Source organism: Pteropus vampyrus, unplaced genomic scaffold, assembly GCF_000151845.1.
Source record: "Pteropus vampyrus isolate Shadow unplaced genomic scaffold, Pvam_2.0 Scaffold148, whole genome shotgun sequence".
Lineage (NCBI taxonomy): Eukaryota > Metazoa > Chordata > Mammalia > Chiroptera > Pteropodidae > Pteropus > Pteropus vampyrus.
Window position 1 is genome coordinate 2689790 of NW_011888929.1, and position 21551 is coordinate 2711340.

The window sequence follows — 21551 nt, forward strand, 5'->3', positions numbered from 1 at the left end:
CAGATTTACCATTGTCAGCATGAGCTTAAAATCTACTAGGTTTCTGTTTATGCAATGATTTTGTGCTTCAGAAAAATAACTCCTGGATTTTTAATCTATAAAATTTGGAAAGGAAATTTTATGTATTCCAAATGCTTCCTCTGATCTGCCAGAGTCACTTGGATCTTTCAGTGTGATAAAGTATATTATAGTGCCTGACACATTAGGCAGTCTGTAATAAGTGCTGCGATCGCTCCCATTGCTGAAGGTTTGATTCTGTCTTGTAGCAAAACCAAAGCAGATGATGTGTTCTGGTTGTACGAAAGTATGTAGTTCAGTGGCTAAGAGCATAGGTCTGGATTAGATAGACCTGGGCTCATTAACTTCTTTACTCACTAACTTCATGGCCACGGACATGTTACTCAGCCTCTCTCAGCCTTAGGGAATGATAGTGATGATACCATGTGAAGCAGTGCTTATAAGGCATAAGGGTAGGAGTGGTTATCATGATCGTTAATGTTTGCCTACACATTTGAATGCAATTAAAACGAGCATTTGCGATCTTTTTTTATGTTACAGAATCTGATGACCAAAACTATCGGGTAGAGGCTGTACATGCATTGGTGCACAAATTGCCAGAGAAAAACAGAGAGATGCTGGACATCTTAATAAAGCACCTGGTCAAGTAATTCTCTGACTCATATTGTTCACTTAACTACTTGTTCAAGTGCTGAAGTTAACCTTTTTCATGTCTTCTTAAAGTGTATGATGGTGCTGTGATGTTGCTTTTGTAATGAGAGTCCATAGAATGCGCTTAAAAAATGATTTGGCAGTTTATTCTTAAGATATATCTATATTTACATGTGTCTGTGCCTGTGTATATCTTTTTATATTTACAACATGAAAATAATTATATCCTTTGCAACTGTGAAGCTAATGATTACATGTTAATTTAAAAATGTATGAAGGAGTTTATAGTTGTTTCCCTAATTCTTTTAGAAAAATTGTGAGCCCTAAGCTTGAAGACTGGTTCTCCAGATTACCAGGGTGATCAGGTTCTGCCAGGTCAAACTTCCACTCTAACATTAGGTTCCTTTTTTGGATTCATAGCATCTCTTGGTCTCTGAAGATTTTCTGACTCCAATGTTAGTTCATCCACGTATTTAAAAATCTCGATAGATAGATATTATATTAGTAAGTTTCTCCAGAGAAACAGAATGAATAGGATGTTTGTGTGTGTATATGAACACATACATACACATATAGATATATATACGTGTGTGTGTGTGTGTGTGTGTGTGTGTGAGAGAGAGTGAGAGAGAGAGAGAGAGATTGATCGATTGCAAGGAATTGGCTTACATGACTGGGAGATTGGTAAACCTAAAACCTGCAGGGCAGTGTGGAGACCCAGAGAAGGGTTGATATTGCAGCTCAAATCTGAGGCAGCCTAGAGACAATTCCCTCTTCCTCAGGGGACCTTAGTCCTTTTCTCTTAAGACCTTCAGCTGATTGGACAAGGCCCACCCACGTTATGGAGGGTAACCTACTTTATTCACAGTCTACTGATTTAAATGTTAATCTCATGAAAAAAATACCTTCCCAGAAACATCTAGAATGTTTGACCAAATATGTGGATACTGTGAGTGGCTTAGCAAATCTAACTGTAAAATTAATCATCACAAATGTATCTAGAAATTGACACACATGCATACTCTTACACTATTAATCCAGCAGTCTCTTAGCCTTGCTGCTGGAAACAGAAGTCCAAATTCATATTTTAAACATATTTGAGTTCCCTTACCATCTCATTTAAATAGGAACATTTTCCATCTTGAATAAATGCCATGATTCACAACTAAGTGATTAATCCCTTCCTTGTTTGCTAGTAGTCACCCAACTTATGCTAATTTGAACTATGCACATTTGAAATAGTGCTGCATAACATATTAATAAATCTCAGCTTGTAGGCTTTGAGATGATAGCAATCGTGAATAAGTATGAATGAACGTGAATATAAAAATGGTGAAATAAGAATGAATCCACTAGGAATGACATCATTTCACGTTTACTGTTAACTATGACCCATAGCAACTCCTCTTTTTGCTAATGAACAAGGACTCATTATCCTTGGTCAGAATTAGTCTCAAATTATGTTTTGGAATTGTGTATAACCTGTTCGTGAAATTTAACTACAATGGATTTATTGGGCATTTTCTTCTCGTATTCAACTAGATTTCTAGTAAAGTCTTTTTAAATGTGCTTTTAAAAGTGAGCTGAGTGTCACGTAAAATGTTTTTGCTTAATTATCCAAAGTATTAGATGAACACAAGCTTCACCCTTAATATGAGTATGTGTCATTTTGATAAAAGGGAATAGCAGGGCAGAGTATCTGACCATAAAAGAGTACTTAAAATTATTTTGCTCATTCTTCACCACCATTTCTGGCTTTTTTTCTTCTTTCTCTGTTATTTATTTACTGACTTTTTGAAACTAATTTCGTAACATCTCTATTTTTTAAAGGTTTATTCAATCAAATAAAAAAACAGTTCATCATTTTTCCCACCCTGACCCACCTCTCACCTCTTACAACTTGACTATTTAGAAAAATTAGCCTGTAATGGAATATTTTACATTTTCTTCATGTCACAAATTTGGTAGATGAGAATATTTTATAATTATTAAACATTTAACTTAAGATATTACTGTTGCTGTTATTTGCAGAGTGTCACTACATAGCCAACAAAATCTCATGACTGTCTCAAACCTTGGTGTCATATTTGGCCCAACTCTAATGAGAGCACAAGAAGAAACCGTGGCTGCTATGATGAATATTAAATTTCAGAATATTGTGGTTGAAATTCTTATAGAACACTATGAAAAGGTAGGCTGAGTTTTCATGTGGAAACATCAAATTTTGTATCTTGCATTTGTATCATCTTGGTTTTGCATTTGTATTATTATCAATGAACTCCACCTCATGATCTCAGATTCCTATAAAGTGTCAGTCTTGTATATTTTGTGTAAATTACTTCTTTGCGAGGACTTTGATTTTTTTCTCGTTCAGTTCTAAGTGTTCCTCAAAATGCTCCAGGTAGATGGTTTTCTTTCCTTACGCATCATTTACTTTTCAAGATTTTCTTCTTTTGCATTTATGTAGTCAAGTTTTCTTGCTCATGTTCAGAGAATACTTTAGCATCATTTTTGTGGTTGTCTATTTTAACCTTTTTATCTCTCTGGAACTCAACTCTTATTTATACCACAGAAGTGATATTCTGAATAAAACAATAAAAAAGAAATCAGGGAACAGAGTCTTGAAGTCTTTTCTATATCCAGTCCCTAAGGACGATTTCTTTAAAAGAGTGAGATCTTAGAATAACTATGGAAATTGGAAATTGGGTAAGCTAACTTAATTGGGTTATTAAGCAGATTCAGCCCTTGCATGTCTAAACACTTGTGATACATTTGTGTCTGATCTAGTCCTTGTGAGAGAATGAATGTGCCTCTCTCCTTCCCCAGGTCCCTTTCTAGTGCCTGTGGAAGAATAACCTTAGTGTCTACAGTTGTAAGCTCCCTCACAGCTCAAGAGCACATGGCTGCATCCTGTAGCTGTGCTTAGACCTCTCCCTGCAGCTTGTCACATTTTTTGACAGCTCAGAACCAACATGGCAGCACCTTCTCCTAAGAAACAAAGGGCCATTCAACTGGAAGGAAAAATGCAGAATGAAACTCTTCTCCAAAGGCTACATTCAGCATAAAGGGGGAAAGAGAATACCACAATAAAAAAAATCAATGTGTCTTGACATAGACAGCTGTTCGCTTTTGAAAGATTTCTTAAACTTACTGGGAAATCTTCTTACTGGGAAATTTCACTGTTGGGCAATGGGGTAGCACAAGAAAGAAAACCTAGAGAAGAAACATCACTCAGTATAAATGGAAAAGAAAGTTATAATTGCCCTAGGATATTTATTTTTTGTATCGAGCATCTCTTAGCATGCAACTGATCAAGTAACATAGTTCTAAGATTATTTAATAATTCTCAAAGTTTATTTTATGATGAAAATGGTCATTTCACCATTTTGTTGATCTTGGTCCATTTTTCTTCATGTAGATTTTTCATACTGCCCCAGACCCAAGCATTCCTCTTCCTCAGCCTCAGTCTCGATCTGGATCCCGAAGGACACGCGCAATCTGCCTCTCTACAGGCTCCCGGAAGCCCAGAGGGAGGTATACTCCGTGCTTGGCAGAACCCGATAGTAAGTGTGCTGGCCTTAGGGAGATGCACTCCTCATTCTTTAATTCAGCTTCTCTACCTCTAATTAGGTAGAAATAGATGTTTTTACTGATGCCTCTCCCCAATCCCTCCCTCCACCCCCGCCCCAAACATTATTTATATGTTCTCTGTCAGTATAGTTGCAAGGTACCTTGAACAAGCAAATTCATTACTGCTACAAAGGAAAAAAATTACTCTGCTCAATGCTTTTTTTTCCTGCAGCTGTGATTAAGTACATCAGGTGCTACTTTGTAGCAGATTTTGTCCTATTGTCAAAGTGGTAGAGAAGAAAGCAGGAGAAAGTCTAGCTGAAGCAGTCATTTTCTTTCTTCTTTTCACATTATGTTCTTAAAGTATTATCTCTTGAGGATCAAAGTGTTTCAAAGAGAGAAAAAAGAAATAAAAGGAGAAACTACACCACACATTGTCACTAACTTACTATTCTGAGGCAAGCCCCAAGATGAAGAGATGGCAGCTTGAGCCCGTAGCATGTGTTAAACTGTGTCCATTTTCATGTTATTTTATATCTCTGAGCCCCCAATTTCTTTCACAATCAACATTTAATAGAAAACACCATTTTTTAAGTTTGGATATATTTGAACACTTTTTTTCCCCCCTCTGATTTTTTCTTATACCTTACTTTTGGGAACATTAAAAAATACACCCAGTTAAATAACCAGTTTCTTAGGTTCCTATATTCTTATCAGGGAAAGGAAAAAGTCGTGTCTTTAAAAAATTACGAGCAGCTTGTAATTTGCAGCTGATATTTTATGGAGCCTTTGAATAAAGGACTCAGAGTAACTTATTCTGAGTTATAATCACCTAAGATCAGAAAAGTAAAAAAAATGCAGAAATATGTCTTTAGTAGTCCCTCTTTTTGTTGACTTTTTTGGGGGTGAGGACGGTAATATCAGCATGGAATCATTTCTCTTATGAGTCCTGTTTCAGAAGCAAATTTTATCTGAATCCAGGTCAACCCACTCATGCTTCAAGAAGTAACATTATTTCATGTGGGCAGGATATATATAAAATCTCTCTTGAATAGTATTGAAAAAAATACATTCACCAAGTTCAAATGCATATTTTAAAGCCTTTCTTGAGGACTGAGTATAGTCCTTCAGACCCAGTAAAGGCCCATCACTTCAATGGGGTAAGGTGGCCACAGGCATGTGTAAATTGGAGAGCAGAAAGGTTTGGTGGTACTGTTCTCAACAGAGAGCCACTGTACTTTTCTCTCTCCTGCTCCTGCTCAGGTGACTCCTATAGCAGCAGCCCAGCCAGCACACCCATGGGGAGCATCGAGTCACTCTCCTCTCACTCCTCTGAACAAAACAGCACTACAAAGTCTGCTTCCTGCCAGCCCAGGGAGAAATCTGCAGGGATTCCTTGGATTGCATCCCCATCACCTTCCAATGGACAGAAAAGTCTTGGTCTCTGGACAACTAGTCCTGAATCCAGTTCTAGAGAAGATGCAACCAAAACAGATGCAGAATCAGATTGCCAGAGTGTTGCCTCTGTCACCAGCCCAGGGGACGTTTCCCCACCCATTGACCTGGCCAAGAAAGGGCCTCATGGGCTGTCGGGACTGAAAAGAGCCTCGGCTACGTTTCTCAGATCCATCTCTGCAGCCGAAGGTAAGCCAGAGTGGAGCCTTATGCAAGATGTCATTATCTCCGTGTCACTTGCCAGATTACTTAGCATGATTAAGCAGGGGAAAAGTTAATGGCAAAGGGACTAACAATGCTTATCTACTTTGTTCCTGAGCTAGGATTTTGCAAACTCTTGGGTACTGTGACTTTTTCTCTGGCTCTTTCCATCTCTGTGAGATGATGTCTTTGTAATTACTGTAGATTCTGATCTCCCTGAGTGATGGGTTGCTGTGCTTAAAGAACATTCTGTACCTTCTTATTTGGGCTCAGAGAAGAATGCTTCCTTTTGTTGTGTGCATGTACTGTGTTTTGCTATTATTTTGTCTAATAGCGCTGTGCCGTTTTCTTGGACTTTCTTTTTAGGAAACAAGAGCTACAGTGGTTCTGTTCAAAGCTTAACTTCCATAGGTTCCAAAGAGACACCTAAAGCCCCACCAAACCCAGACCTGCCTCCAAAAATGTGCAGGAGGTTAAGACTAGACACCTCCTCAAGCAATGGCTACCAGCGACCTGGCTCCATGTAAGTGAGAGACAGTTTGTGTTTGCTCTGTCTCCCAGGGGATAAATCGTGGTTGAGATGTCCAAAGGAAGCCTTCAGACTCCCACAGTTGCGTGCCTCATCTGTGGAGTGGGTACAGTCAATTTCTGCAAGTGATGTGAAAATTAGAGTAGGCTTAGAATATATATATAAACAATCTCATGAGGAGGCACTACAAGCACTTTTCTTAGAAGCAGAGCTATGGCTTAATTTAAGGACATGAATGTAGAGGTGTAATATAGTAGTTACGGGCTTTGAGACTAGAAGCCTTCCTATAAAAGCTAAACGTTGACTTCTCAGCTGGAGAGACCGCTGTGCCAGGCCCAGAACCCAGTCCCCGCTTCTCTCTGTTAGAAATACAACTGCTTTCCAGCTTGTGAAGGTTGGCTTTCTCTCCTCATCATCATATGTCTCCTCTACCTGAGTGCTCACTGATTTAAACAAGCTCGTAGAGGCCATAATAGGCAAAAGGGAGCACTTCTAATCAGAAGAAATGACCTGGAAGTGTAAAGGCTGATAGGGTAGGGTACATAGACCTGAACAGATACAGAGTCAAGGGAGAAAAAGGGAACCTGGATAAACAGGTAAGCAATATCCAAAGAGGAAAAGTTTCTCTCCCTTTTAGTTTATTTTACTGACTTTTTCCGAGTATTTCTAAATCCTGTATTCACTCTTACTGAACATCTTTACCTATGTTCTCTTTCAAGGCCCACACTATCCCTGTGCAGTAGGCAGTTTAAACCTCATTTTAGAGATAATGAGAAAAGACACTTAGAAAGTTTAGAGATTGCACTCTGAGTGTTTCATGTCAAATGTATTCAGTTAAAAAAATAAAATTCTAAAAAGTTTAAGGAACCAGTCCACATACACTCAGCTAGTAAATGGCAGAGCTGGGACTCCAACCCAGGTTCCTCGAACTCGAACTTGTGCTCTTTCTGTAATGCTATGCCCATTTTTAATATGGTGGTATTTCTGATATTTAAATTTTCCTCACAAGTCCCGTAAGACATTTTACTAAGCTTGTTTCCATAGAAACAGTCTTAAATTCATTTGTTCCTCCTTTTCTTTGATAAAGACCTTTGCTTTCAGAGAGTGTTTAATATATATATATCTCTCTCGGGCAGTTACCATGATATAGACAAGTGTATCTACAAACCTGTCTACACCCTAGTGTGTATAGTTCTAGCCATTAAGGGAAATTAAACTTTAAGCCACTATGTCCTGGATGGTGGGAGAATAGAAACTCCATCCTTTGTAAGAGAAAGAGAAGAGCTTCTGTTTTGTGATTGTACTGACAGTTAAAGAAGAAATTAAAATGAGAGAGAGTATGTTCCGTGTTAGGGGTAAAGTGACCCTTGAGATTACCAAGTAGCTTGGCTCTGGAGTTTGTAAGAGAAATAAGATAAATTTTTTAAATTGTGTTCAGAATATTATTCAAGGCATTTGATCTCTCTTCTAGGAAATATAGAAACTTTTCCAATTGCCCGGGGTACCTTAGTTTTAATTTTTTTTCACTTTCTGCGTAGTAGTCTTACCTCCTCACATAGACCATGCCCTTCCTCCCATGATTTGAAACAAAATTTGAGTCTCCAAATGTATTTATTGGCCATATTTTCAGAATTATCTCTTTCTACTTTACAGAAACTGTGTTCAAATATTTAAACATATATGAAACTATTTTAGAATTAGTTTGTCTTAGCTACCAGAATGAGCAATTCTTTTGTCATGTTGATTTGATTTTTCTCTGGTGGCCCACAGGAGTCAATAGTATCGCTATCTGGAGCAAAAGAGGGAGAAAATGTTCCTTTTTAATGCTCTCACAATTTTCTGACATAGAAAAAATGAGAATACTAAGATCCCCAGAGGAGGTAGCTATATATTACAGATCCGATACTCCATGAGACCAGAGCTAAAACTTACTTCCACATTAAAGCTTAAAACAATTAAAATTCAGGTCAAATTTTAGGAACAGTTTTTTTAACTAATCATTTTTTGTTTTAGTTAACTGATTACTCTGAATTTCACTTCGAACTAATGATTTTCTAATTTAATGAAATTTGCATTTTAAAATTATTTTTCAGTGTGGCAGCAAAAGCCCAACTGTTTGAAAACGTTGGTTCACTTAAGCCAGTTTCTTCTGGGCGGTAAGTCCTCAAAACTCTTAAAGTAAAAAATAAAATAGTGTTGAAATTGTTGCCTTGTGTTGGCAGTGCAGGTCGTCTGCACTGCAGCTCTGCAGCTCTGCCCTTCTGCCCCTCCGTTCTTCAGATGGTCAAATCCATGTGCACTGTCCCTTCACAGGAAATGGTCCTGTCTGTAAACAGCATCTCCGTTTCAGTGATGCTTCATTTGCTAAAATCTTTACAAAGAAAGGGTTCTAAACAGGTTTTCTAAAAAGCACAAGTTGCCATAACCGTTTGTTTGCATACCAAAGACTCCTTTGACGATAGTTTGTGGAAAATATTCGAAAGTATATTCTTAACTTAAAAGTTATGGAACTTTTTCTGGAAATATCTTTGTGAACATGCATTGAAAAAATTTGCTTATTCCTAATGGCCACTGTGGTGCTATAGAGCTGAGTGCCCCAGGTTGCTCTGTTTTTTGGAGTACAATACTTCATTCTAGGTTGCCAGATTTTACCTTCCTCTCCATTGTTAAAAGGACACAGGTTGTTACATCTTGCTGCTGTTAATGTGCTGGCTCTAAGGTTCCTGCTTTCCTCTTTCCAAGTTCCAAATTGATTCTTTCTATCTGCTGTGGGCTTAGGTTTTTAATTTGAATATGTCTAAAATAATGGCATTTCTTAGTATTTTGATTTTTTTTCTATATATTTTTACCATCAGCAACTAGTACAGGTGGGAGGCATTGAATGAATGCTTGTTATTGAAAGCATATAATTGAGAGCACTTGAAGAACAAACCCTGATTTTTCCTTTGGATGTCCCAAGACAGTTTTGAGCTTCCCATGTCTGAATAATTGAGTCTGTGAAATAAAGGAATCACAGATAATTGAAGTATTAATATGTAGTTCTTTAAAAGTTATTCAACCATACAATTCATTTCAACCTTATAAAAAGTATTTGGACTTTCAGCAAGAGTTTAAGCACGTACACAATTTTGGGCTTGTGCTAGTTACCAGAGATAACAGTGACATTCAAACTCTTGTTTTTGTTGTTGTTTTCTTTTTTTCAAAGCCTAGACAGGCCTTCAGGTATTGGTGTTTTTAACTCCACAGAGTAGAGCCATGTTGGTGTTTTTCTAGGACGTTGGTCAGTGCATTTATACAGCAGGTTCCAGAGTACTTGCACATATCTTACCTCTATCTGTGGCATCTTTACCTTCTTACCTCTTTATCAAGACATGATGAAAGCTAGGCACCATGCATGTCAGAGCAATCATATCTCTGAAGCTGTCATCATTTTTAGGTCTGAGTGTAGGGGATTTAACCTTGCTACTTCTGTCCAGCTATATAATTGAATTGCTCCACTAGATGGAGCCCGTTTATTAGGAAGCTCTAAACAATCTATTAAGAAAGAATGCGAGTATTGTAATCAAAGAGATAATCCCATGGAGCTTTAAGAAAGCAAGCTATTAATGAAGCAAATCAGAGTGCTGTCATATCATAAAGATATATTCAGTTATTCAACAATCAACCTATGCATTTTTAATATGCTTTTACATTCTAAATACTACTCTAAATCAATTTTTAATGACTGTCAGCATAAACTTAGAGCTCACTCAGTGATACATTGAAAATTATGGTCTTTCTCTGTCAACTAGTGCATAGCACTGTGGACCACGTTGTAACTTTTCACCAAGAGATTCTTGGTCCAGCACTTCCTAGTTGTGTAACTTTTTTTGAGTTACATATTTAAGAAATCTATTGTTTTTATAAAATGAAGATCATAATTCTGATTTTGCCAAAGTGTTATAAATTTCAAAGACACAGCAATGTATTTGGTAAGTTCTCCATAGATGGTCTTTATAATAACAATTATTGTTATAACTTTTATTGAAACTGCTTGCTAAAGGTAGTCAAGCCTTAATTAATATATTAATGGTATTTAAATATTAACTTTTTAACAGTCATCTGATACTCCTTGGTACCGTTAAATACAACTGAACGATAGAAGTTGAAGGCATTTCAGTTACTACTCTACAATGCTTATTTCGTGTTCCTTTTAGAGAACTCGGAGTTGCCCTCTAATTAGACCTTGAACAATGCTAGAACCAGTAGTGGGTAATGGGAAGATATGTTTGTGAAAGAGACTGATTAGGAGATTTTAATGGATGGCCCGAGCAACAGAAAAGTCACGTCTCTGGAAGTCATTGCAGGCTCTGGGAGCCCTTGAGCAAATGGGCTATCTAATCGACGGTACACCTGAACTGATCATTCCGAGTAGCCTTTCTAGGGAGTTGTGAAGAGGAGAGAACAGTCAGCCATTTAGGATGGAACCGGTGAAATTTAAGGCCTAGGGAGATTTAAAAGGCCTTAATTAGTGCAGTAACAAAAGCATGACAGGCAATAAGGAGAATTTTATGGATAAGATCAGGATTGGGCAACTGCTTTGATACTGGGAGTGAAAGGCAGATAGATAAAGAAGATTCTAAGTCTGAGACTGAGGTCAGAAAGAATGGCAATTTAGCTTCTGGTCTCAGCTTGTGAGTACAGGAGGGAAAGAAAGTCCAGAACCTTTGAGGAGCCTGAACATAGAGGCAGTTAGACATGTGAGCTGGAACCAGGAAAGAGCATGGAATTTGATGCCGTTAGAGAAACTTTTATGTGGCAGTTACTCTTCACATATGAAGGTGAGGCTTACTGAGTGAAAAGGAAAAATTACTGAGCATTGTTTGGTCTTTGGGGAATAGTTTTATTTAAGGGTCCAGTGAAGAAGAATGCAAAAAAAAATGATCAGGAGGAGAAGGTATAGTCAATGTGGCAGAAACTGCAAAAAAGTCAAGGAGATCATTAGAAGAAGACACTGACTTTAACCTCTAAGATATATGTTACTTCTTGGGGATTTAAACAAATATCCGTGTGCATTTTTACTCCCTTCAGAAATGAAATTCTCAGCACACAGAAAGGATGAATGTGTGTGTGTGTGTGTGTGTGTGTGTGTGTGTTTGTGTGTGTGTGTGTATCACTGTTTGGTGGCCCTCCAGTAAACATTGTATCAGTTTCAATTGATGGATTCTTTAATTTGCTAATGATTAAGGTAAGCATTGCAAATTTTGCACACTGACCCTATCAAACCTTTGTAAGTCTACTGGTCAGCATCAAGCAGCATTTAGAATTAGGAATGGAGCTTGGGATCCGATCATCTTTTTTGGATGATGAATGTCATTACCTTATTCTCCCATGCAGTATGAAGCAGGATTTTCAAAATCTTTTTCGAAAAGATTAGAATCTTTTGAAGAGACTCAATAGGTGACAGGTACTTTTCACATCTTCTTCAAAACACCAAGGCATTAGCACCTAGAGAGAAAACTTCACTCTCACAGAAGTCTACATTAAATCATAAAAGCTCTCTGTTGAGTTAACACCTGTAGTTACAGAGCCCAGCAGAAGAAAATTATACCTGTCTAGACACATGCACAGATAATTGAAAAGTCATGACATATTTTTTGTACCGTGTGTTTTTGACACATTTAACAATGTCTGTTTATTTGGTGATATAATTATTCTACATGCCTTTTTCTACCATCTAATCTTATAAAATACTATAAAGAGAACTTTCATGTCTGAAATATTAATAAAAAGTTTAGTTGGCTTTTTTAAAGTGCAATTTCAAAAATTATATCTTTGCAAGGATTATTATATCTTAATAATTTCTGTAAGTCTGGAAATTGTTTCCTTCTGCATCTCTTAATTTATTTTAAGGACTCAAGGCAATAAGACTTCATGTTTATTGGAGGAAATTGTTAGAAAATTTGATTTTTTGGAAAACCTTTACATATTTACATCAGATATCAGATCAAATGATTATGTTTGAATAGAAAACTTATAAGAAAAACTAATATTTTTTTTTCTATTTAAGAGTATCATCATCTGCTTCTTAGAAGTCTTTAAAACTTGATATCTTCTCCCGCCCGCCCGCACCATGTCAGCCAGTACATCCATGTGCATGCACACATGCATGAGTGCAGGCCTTGACTCATTCATTCTCCTTCCTTCTCTCTCTCTTTCCTTTGGTGTAAAGCCCTGTTCTTCTCTGGGTGCCTCCATTTCCTCAACTTTTCCTTAAAACATGTTTCATTGGAAAGTGAGCTAGTGATCATTCCCAAACCTGACAGCTGCAGGCTCCCCTAGCAAACTTTCTGAAAGTACAGCCTGAGACTCACCTCTTATGAAGTAGACTCTGGGGACAAGGCCAGAGTTATCCTCTATAAGCTTTCTAATCTTCAGATACCCACTTAGGAACCTTGGTTTAAGTGACCTAGCCTCATTCTGGAAGTGTCAGAGATATGACTTAGGGCCTAGTTTCACCAAGGAAATGAAATAATGTAACATTACTGCTTTGAGAGAGCTCCAGATGGCAAATACTACTGATGCTTCTTTGCAAGTTAAGTACTGGGACCAAAGGGAGGAAAGACGTGGTGCCTCGAATCTTTAAAAGGGCTCATCACATAGAAGAAGGGCCCAGAGCATTTGCCTTTTTTTTTAATTCACTTATTTAGGAAATTATTTACTGAGTTACTGCTGGGCGTCAGGTATCATTCCTGGAGGTTATATTCTAACTGGGAGAGAAGAATTACAGGTGTTAAGACCATGCAGACTTAGGAGAGTATGGGCAACCTAGGCAGCTGTTTTAGAGTGTGTGGTCAGGGAAGACGTGGCCTTCAGCAAAGCTCAGGAAATTTAAGATGAACTAGAAGTACATAGCCACGTGATAGTCAAGAGGAAAATATCTCAGAGGGCTCAGCTGGGCCTGAGGTGGAATGAGTTCCACACGTTTGAGGAGGAGCGTTAGATACTGACGCACCTGATTGGATATGGTGTGAAGCTAGAGTTGGAAACCAGTTGAAGGGTTGTTATCAGGAAAATAATGCAGCCATCAGAACCTTATCAAACTGTTCTCTGGCTGCTCTGTAGAGAATGGATTGCAAGGAGACAAAACAGGAAGTCTAGAGGATTTTAGGAAGTTAGGAAGCCATTCAGTGAGCCACAATTTAAAAGGTTTTGGCATGGGTTCTGGTGGAGGTAGAGCCGGTGAGGAGTTGGAGTTGGGAGGAGTTGCACATCTGACCAAGGTAAGGGTGTTGTGGAGTAAAGGTGACTTGACTGATGGCTTGATTAGCAGCCTTGGGTGATGGCTTTTTAGTAGCGCCTCAGGTGTTTTCCAATACATACATCTCATATAAAACTCTGAAATTCTGGCTTCTCTTAAAAGACCAGAGTATCTGGCTATGTTGAGCCCAAATTCCCAGATGGTACAGATATTGGGAGCTGAGCATTGGCTTTCCTTTTTAAAAGATGGGTATGCTCGATGGTTTGCAAAGCTTCCATCCGTCCCCATCATCTCCCTGTCAGTGAGTCTATTGTTGGTTGCTGTTTATCATCAACTTATCCATCATGCCCACTTAACTCATTTACTATACCCTGTAGACCATTTAATTTTGGGATCTCACCTTTGGTACTCTGAAAAAATGAAAGCGGCAAAAAAATTTTTCAGGGACCTATGAACCTCTATATAGCATCAAAAACAGCCTGTTTACCAGCAATTTAATAATAGCATTCTTTAAAACCAACTTATGCTGTTTGTTAGCATCCAGGTGGTTACCTTTGGAGACATTGCCTAAAAATAGAAGAAGGGCTTTTGGTTTGCTGTCAGTATTCTCTGGTTACACACGTGTGTCCAGTTTGTGAAAACGTACTTAAGCACATTTACATGTGCACTTTATATATATTATACTCCAATTACAACTAAAAAGTAATATCACTTTTAAGAGTAGTTTGAAGCATAAGTACTCAATTTGAGTGTCGTGGTTGTTAACAAATTCTTTTGTTCTTTTAGCCAAGCCAAAGCCATGTACTCCTGTAAAGCAGAGCATAGCCACGAGCTCTCCTTCCCACAGGGGGCGATATTTTCTAATGGTAAGTGTACCTACTCCCTTGGCTTAAGTGTATCATTATCATGGGGAGGGTGAAGGAAAAGTGTAGTGATAAGAGTCTAAAGCAGAAGCCGGGAGACTTAGAATCTAGTCCAGGCCCTGCCTCTCATAACCTGTACAAATGAACACGTCATATTCTTCTGGACTCCAGTTTCCTGGTCAGATACAAAGAGAGAGAGAGAGAAAAAGAGAGAGAGCGAGCGAGAGAGAGAATGTGTGTGTGTGAGAGAGATTGATTGATGGATTATATGAATGCAAAGGACATTTCCAGCTTTGAAATTGCTGACATTGTTTTGACAATTGAGTGGATGCATGCAATCTGATATGGATTTTTACCCATTTGTATATATAATTATTTGAAGCTAATGTTGATTGACATTATTATTTATTTTTTTTGTCAGTGTACCCATCAGTGGAACCAGGATGGTTGAAGGCAACTTATGAAGGCAAAACAGGACTAGTCCCAGAAAATTATGTTGTCTTCCTCTAATACTATTTAGTGGATGGCAGTATCTTCATGGTATCCATGGTAACAGATAATAAGTGCTATGATTTTATCTGACACAGATATAGGGATCAGCCCACTAAATGAAAACAATTTCTATCATGTTCTACACCAGCAACTATGTAGCTCCCTATTAATGGAAAAAGAAAAAAGAGCTTGAATAGTTTGCCATTCTTTTTATTTTTTGGCTGGTTTCTTATTTAAAAATATCTTTCTTTCTCTTTGATAAGTGACTCTCCACAGTGTCTCTTCCCTAACAATTAAGAAATCTCAAATACTGTATTAAGTAATATACCCCAGAAATTTGAAAACCAGAAATCTGATGTAGAGATTTTGAAATCTTCCCTTAACTGTCTGGCATTCTCTGAGGAACCTTGAAATCATTACTTAAAAAATGTAATTTAAATTGTTCATTTATCTTTTTCCTTAAAAATATACTGTTTTTATATATGATTGTTTTGCTGGTCCTAAACATTTCAACGAAATAATTTTTTTTAAATGTAACTTTATTTTTATTTGTTTACCAGGTAGATGATAATATTCAAAAGCAATGATGTATATGATGTCTGTAAATGAAACCAAATTAAGTCATACACTGACCCACTGTAAACACTCTGTCCAGCATTCCAGAGACACCATTCATGAGCTTAGAGCAGGGATCAGCCAGCTTTTCCTGTAAAGGCCTGACAGTAAATATTTTGGTCTTTGCAAGCCCTGTAGCCTCCATAGCATTACTCAACCCTGCCATTGTAGCAGAAAGCCATACACAGGAAACATACACATGAGTGTGGCTGTGTGCCAATACACCTTTATTTATGGACCCTGATTTTGAAGATCACATAATTATCACAAGACACGAAATAGTCTTCGATGACTTTTTAAAATCCATCTTAAAATGTAAAAGCTGTTTTCAGCTGATGGACCATAGATTTGACTCATGGATCGTGGTTTGCCAACCTCTGGTTTAGAGGATGTTTAAAACTACCTTTATGACTTTCCGATTTTTATGAAATTTTACTACATTAACGTATAAATATGGATAAATCATATGCACACATCTTCTGTCATTAACATTATAGTGGCATCATAAAAGTATAATTACAATAAGAGGAAAACAATATAAAAGTGTAGTATAAAGGCATGCAACTTAAAATACTGAAGTGACAAAGAATTTTATTAATACCTAATTTTGGCTAATGAGAAATTCTCTACAAATGATAAATATGTTGTTTTCAGACACTAGTAGTAAAGCTATGCCTTCTAAAGTCTATACTTAGTTGACACAGAATCTAAATGTAAAGGTAAAGGATTCTTAAATTATTTCGAAACACAAAATTTTAAATTGTTTTATCTTTAGTAGGAATAAAATTTGTATATGTTTTTTTGCTTGCCATTCAATTTACAGCCTTTATTAGGAAATTCACTGAATTTATAGAGCGTAGAAATAGATATTTACTACCCATTTATATATACCATCAGCATCTGGTCATGCATCAACCTTTATTTCTATTATTTCTATTTCAATAATATTGATATATTGTTTCTATAAATATTTGTATGTGGCAAAGAGTCTTCTCAAGATTCTAAAAAGCTGGCTACCTGCCATTTAACTGCCACAGTGCTGGCCCACTTTGTCATATTTTACTAGTTACTTCAGAGTTCTTCACTGTGCGGCACTCAGGTATTGACTGTATAAAACTTTTTATGTGATATTATAATCTATAATCTCAGTCTCTTCTACTTTAAATTAATGTTTCTCAAGTTAATAGATTATATGCTTACACATATACACACAACTATGCCTTGGAACATTTATGGTTTTAAAATTAAAAATGGAATAATAGATTAGAATTTAAAAGTAAAGGGAATAACAGTAGGCAGAGTCACAATGAGAAATGAACATCAGTACATTGGAATGGAAAATATTTAATATTATAAAAATTAATAATATAATGAAGAAATCTGCTAAACATTTCTTTTTCTTTTGCCTCCTGCTCTTGATCTATAATCACACTATAATCAGGTGTTGCTAGAGCTTCTTGATCTCTTGATCGTTGGTGGCCCTAACTAGTAATAATAGCATCGCTGATACCCTGACTACCCTCTGCTGGAACAGAAGGTTGTCTTTCCTGTGTACCAGTCTCTCGGTCTATATAACACCCGCTGTTTAAGCACCCTTGGCATCATCTGGCATCCTATGAGATTAGAATTTCTTGAAGCAAAATTGATTTTCTTTCAAAGACCAACTTGACTCAAAAGAGAGATTCAGAATCATACTTCATTTGCTCTTGCATTAAGAAATCTCAACCTTCATTTTATTTTGATACAGACAAGAGTGTTCCTGACTCTAAGTTGTCTGTGAGCTAATTCTACTGATTCTCAGTCAGGAATTAAAACTTTTGATGAGTAGGACATGGGTGTGAAGCCCAGCCCTCATCTCTCTGTGGTGAGGCGGATCTTGTGGCAGTACTTGTTGTAGTTCCTTTTTGGAAACAAGCTACAAAAGTACTCACTTAATTTGTGTTTTTGTTTGAAGTTTTAATTTTACCGATTTGTTAGGATGGTCCTTTTTTCTTCATACTGATTACATGTGTAAGCAAGGCACAGCCATATACTGGAGGCAGACTAAAGCTACTTTTCCCTAGAAATAAATTTCCTGCAGATAAGACATGTGCTCAAAATCACACAGAATATTAATTACACAAGAAAATAATGCCAGTCATTGAAGGAAGATCACATTCAAAATTGTAACAGCATTTCAATAATGAAACTTTAGCTTTTTGGAGACAACATAAAGTTATGTTAGAATTGCCACATTCACACCTTCAAAACACACAATGTGGGCGCCCTAATCACTGCTTACAGTATAATCAGTATGAGGATAAGACTGATGAGTTTCAGTCGTCTTGTGTGTTATGTGAAAATATCCCTGACTACAAAACATTTATGTATTTAACAGATGACTCTTTTGTTGTACCATAATTCTACCAAGTTTAAAGAAACTGGTCAGTAAACTGAAGGCTTCTTCTGTTGTGTTATGTGAATATGTCTGAACAGTTAAATAATGTTTGTATTCCTGTAAAGTCTGTGAAGTTTGAGGAAGTGCCATGTCTCCTTGTTTGATGTGAGTGGTTTTGCTAATTGCATCGACACTCTCTGCTTTGTAATTTGAATGAGGATAACCAGTTTTCTCCACAATGTCTTGATTGCTGGCTTTTTCAGTGATGGTGGAGGAAACAAAATGTACCTTATAATCAAGAACAATCCAGGATCCCAAGTAGGAAAAATAAAGATACAAAATGACGTTTATTGTATTCTTATTCTAGATACTTCATTTTATATACTGTGGTATGCCTTCTAAATTTCCCCTATGTCATAAGGAAGATAAACCTGGCATCATAATCTTGTGGAGGTAACACCCTGCTAACCTTACTCCCAGCCTCATTCTTCAGGTCTGTGTCTGACGTGAGAAAGGATATCATCCACATGGATTCTAGTGTAGAAGAATCCCTTACAGCCTTTCTTTAAACAATTTCAATTTGTAGTGAACCCCCCCAAATTATGTGTTCAGGATGCTTTCATTAGCATTTAAAACACCAGTATAATTTATACTTTATTGACTGAAGTCAGTGGCAGACCAATTTAGGAACAGATTTTGTTCTTTGGTTCCATAATACATTTGTAATTTGCAGCTTTTACTCTGACCTAAAATCATTGAGCAGGACCCCAAAATCATATCTTCTGGTAAAGAAGAAAAGCAGACACTTGACAGTTGTCCAGAAGTTCTTTTCCTCTTGACTAGAAGTTTCTACCCACTTAGGATAGAAATTGCAGTTTAATTTTACCTCCTTTTTTTTTTTTTTTTTTTAGCTGTCTACCAAAATCAAAACACTTTTTTACAAATGAGGTTAACCTTTCTGAATAGTCTATATCCTGGTTGTTCCCTGTTGATCCAAACATTGAATATCAAGTATTTATCAACTAGTCTCACATCTCGTGAACACATTCATTGTATATCCATCCATTGTTACTAATATGTTCTTACTTCAAATGTGCAGGTTCTACTTGGTAGTAACCTTGCACACTCAGGCTTATGAATGGACTTTTAGAGGATCAGATCAATAAATAGGATTGTTTACTTTTTATTTTTTTAAGGCAGCTGCATCTACTGTTTTAAATAAAGAGTCTCAAATAAGAATGTTGACAGCCCTCACAGCAAGCCATTGGCAGAAAACTGATCTGTATATTCTAGACCAATGTTTAAAGGCAGTTGTATGAGGTAGGGAGCCCAATAGTTCTTCACTTCGCTCTCTGGCACTCATAGGAGTGATGCCAAGTATAGAGGTGAATACTTCTTGGTGCTATAGGGAGAGATGGAGTCTGTGTGCTTACTGAGGAGTCCCAGAAGACAGGGGCCATTTACATTATTAGAAACATAGATATCCTCCATCACCAAAGATGTTCATGTGCATGGCTACATGAAGAACTTAACAGTTAGAGTGGGGCAGGGACTGAAAGTGCCAAGACCACCTTAATTATAAGACCACTTTCTCCCCTTTTGTATCATCTGTCATTTCTCAGCAGTGTTTTCCATGGTTTTTACCCTTCCAGGGTTGAAAGCATGCCAGCTTTGTCTTGAATCCAAGCGGACTTAAATTAAAATGTGCATTATTCTTTATATGGCAGCATGTTAGAGGTTTTATATCTGCCTCTGTATCTTCAGTCACCTTCTTTTGACAGAGCACACTGTATGTGATTTATGTTTAAAATCCAAGATATCACTACATATTGAGAGCTGTGATTTCAAGTCTTCTTGAACTCTGAGCTGAAACTTTTGCAAATAGGGAGTTTGTCAGGGAAGACGACTGTTTTTTTTTTTAATTCAGAATCCTATTTATATACTGTTAAAATTTGAGGTACTATAGTTTATATAAAAGTTGAATATTTTGATACTATATTTCAGTACTAGGAATTTCTTTGCAGCCATTAACATGACAAATTAATAAATGATAAAAATGATTGTCAGTAAATTATCATATTGAATTTTTTGTTTATTTTGTAGTGTTTCTGTATTTATCTGCACTTTGTGTATTTATACACATACATACACAAACATGTAAATAACCTCATATTATTCCTAACCTAAATTGCCACAATATCTTTGATGTATGTTTACATTGTATGTTAAATTACTTCAAAAAATAAATGATGTAAACACATTTTAATTTAGTCTTTGTACTTGAAGACTTACTGTGTTGGAGGGCAGCTGTATTGATTCATATGGAGAAAAGGCAAGGTTTCAGGTTTTGTGGGTGGTCATTTTGGGAGTGAAAAATCATAGCAGAATTGATAACTTTTCTAACAGTTGGACTGTTTCCCAAGAAATTGGCATTATGAAAGATCAAAACAAATATGTTAATGTTGGTACCTATTAATAATGCAGGTGTCTGCAGGAGAAAGAAGTAAACAGGCTGTAAACAAAATAGCAAATATAACAGATATGCAGACTTACCTGAAAATATGCAAAAGTTTACAAGTGTTATGGAAGAAATATCAGCATTCAAATACCTCCCTAGATTTTTATTAATTTTGTGACTTGCTTGGTCACTATTTGACTTCTAGCTAAATTTTGCTTTTCTGTGTCCAAAAAAAAAACAAAAAAACAAAAAAAAACCAGGCAAGTATTGTGTTGTTAAATTGATTGTTAGAAAGTAGCAAATCACCTAGCAAAAACTAAGAACTAAGCTTGACAGGTTAATAACAGGGCCATTGTGCATACAACCTCGTTTGCTCAAATGGATTGTAGTTTTTATCAGTATCAGAGGAGAAACAATGAATTCAGGACATGTTGAAATAAAAAGATTAATCTGAATAATTTCTAGTATGATTAAGTAGGAAAGAATTGTTAGAATAGGTATAGAGATCGTTGTGGGACAGTTACTGTTTGAGAATGTTGAATTAGAAGGAATTAACCTAGATAAAACTCCTTATAACTACTATTTTAGAAATAATAAAAACAAACTAGTTCCCAAGAGCCAAAGCTGGAATGATTTGAGCAACAAAATAATGTAGCAGTGGATGATTGGATTATAACCCAAAGTGTAAAATACTTAGGAATCCATAATGCTATAAATGACAAATTTCATTTATATAAATAAATGTAAAATATGGGAGAGGATACAGATATTCTTTAGAGAAGAATTTCAAGTAAGTACTGGAATTGCATTACTCTTTTCCCCTAGGGCAGCTAGAGTTTAACCCTTCTCCACTGGAAGATGGGCTTGGTGACTAACTTCAAAAAACAGATTGCAGAAAACTATCATAACTTCACAGGGGAGAAACCTGGTTGACACTATCTTAAGTGGTAAAAATTAACAGTGGTATCATGTGATGGATTGACTTGTAACTCATAATATGATGTGATAGAAGAGCATATCACCTCTGTGATTTTCTTTCCCAAAACTCATAACTCCAATCTAATCATAAGAAAAACATCAGA

General features: G+C 36.6%; 1 protein-coding gene across 3 annotated transcripts in view; it reads left to right on the forward strand.

Annotated features, from left to right (window-relative positions):
- ARHGAP42 (Rho GTPase activating protein 42) overlaps positions 1-20271 on the forward strand; it is a 241876-nt gene extending 221605 nt beyond the window's left edge. For all 3 annotated transcript variants that reach the window (XM_011369414.2, XM_023536120.1, XM_023536121.1), the window contains 8 exons: positions 559-664; positions 2701-2860; positions 4088-4232; positions 5503-5883; positions 6262-6418; positions 8518-8580; positions 14451-14530; positions 14949-20271. In XM_011369414.2, coding sequence (XP_011367716.1) covers positions 559-664; positions 2701-2860; positions 4088-4232; positions 5503-5883; positions 6262-6418; positions 8518-8580; positions 14451-14530; positions 14949-15037 — 1181 coding nt within the window. In that variant the 3' untranslated portion in view covers positions 15038-20271. The remainder of the gene's footprint in view (positions 1-558; positions 665-2700; positions 2861-4087; positions 4233-5502; positions 5884-6261; positions 6419-8517; positions 8581-14450; positions 14531-14948) is intronic.
- Positions 20272-21551: the final 1280 nt, after the last annotated feature.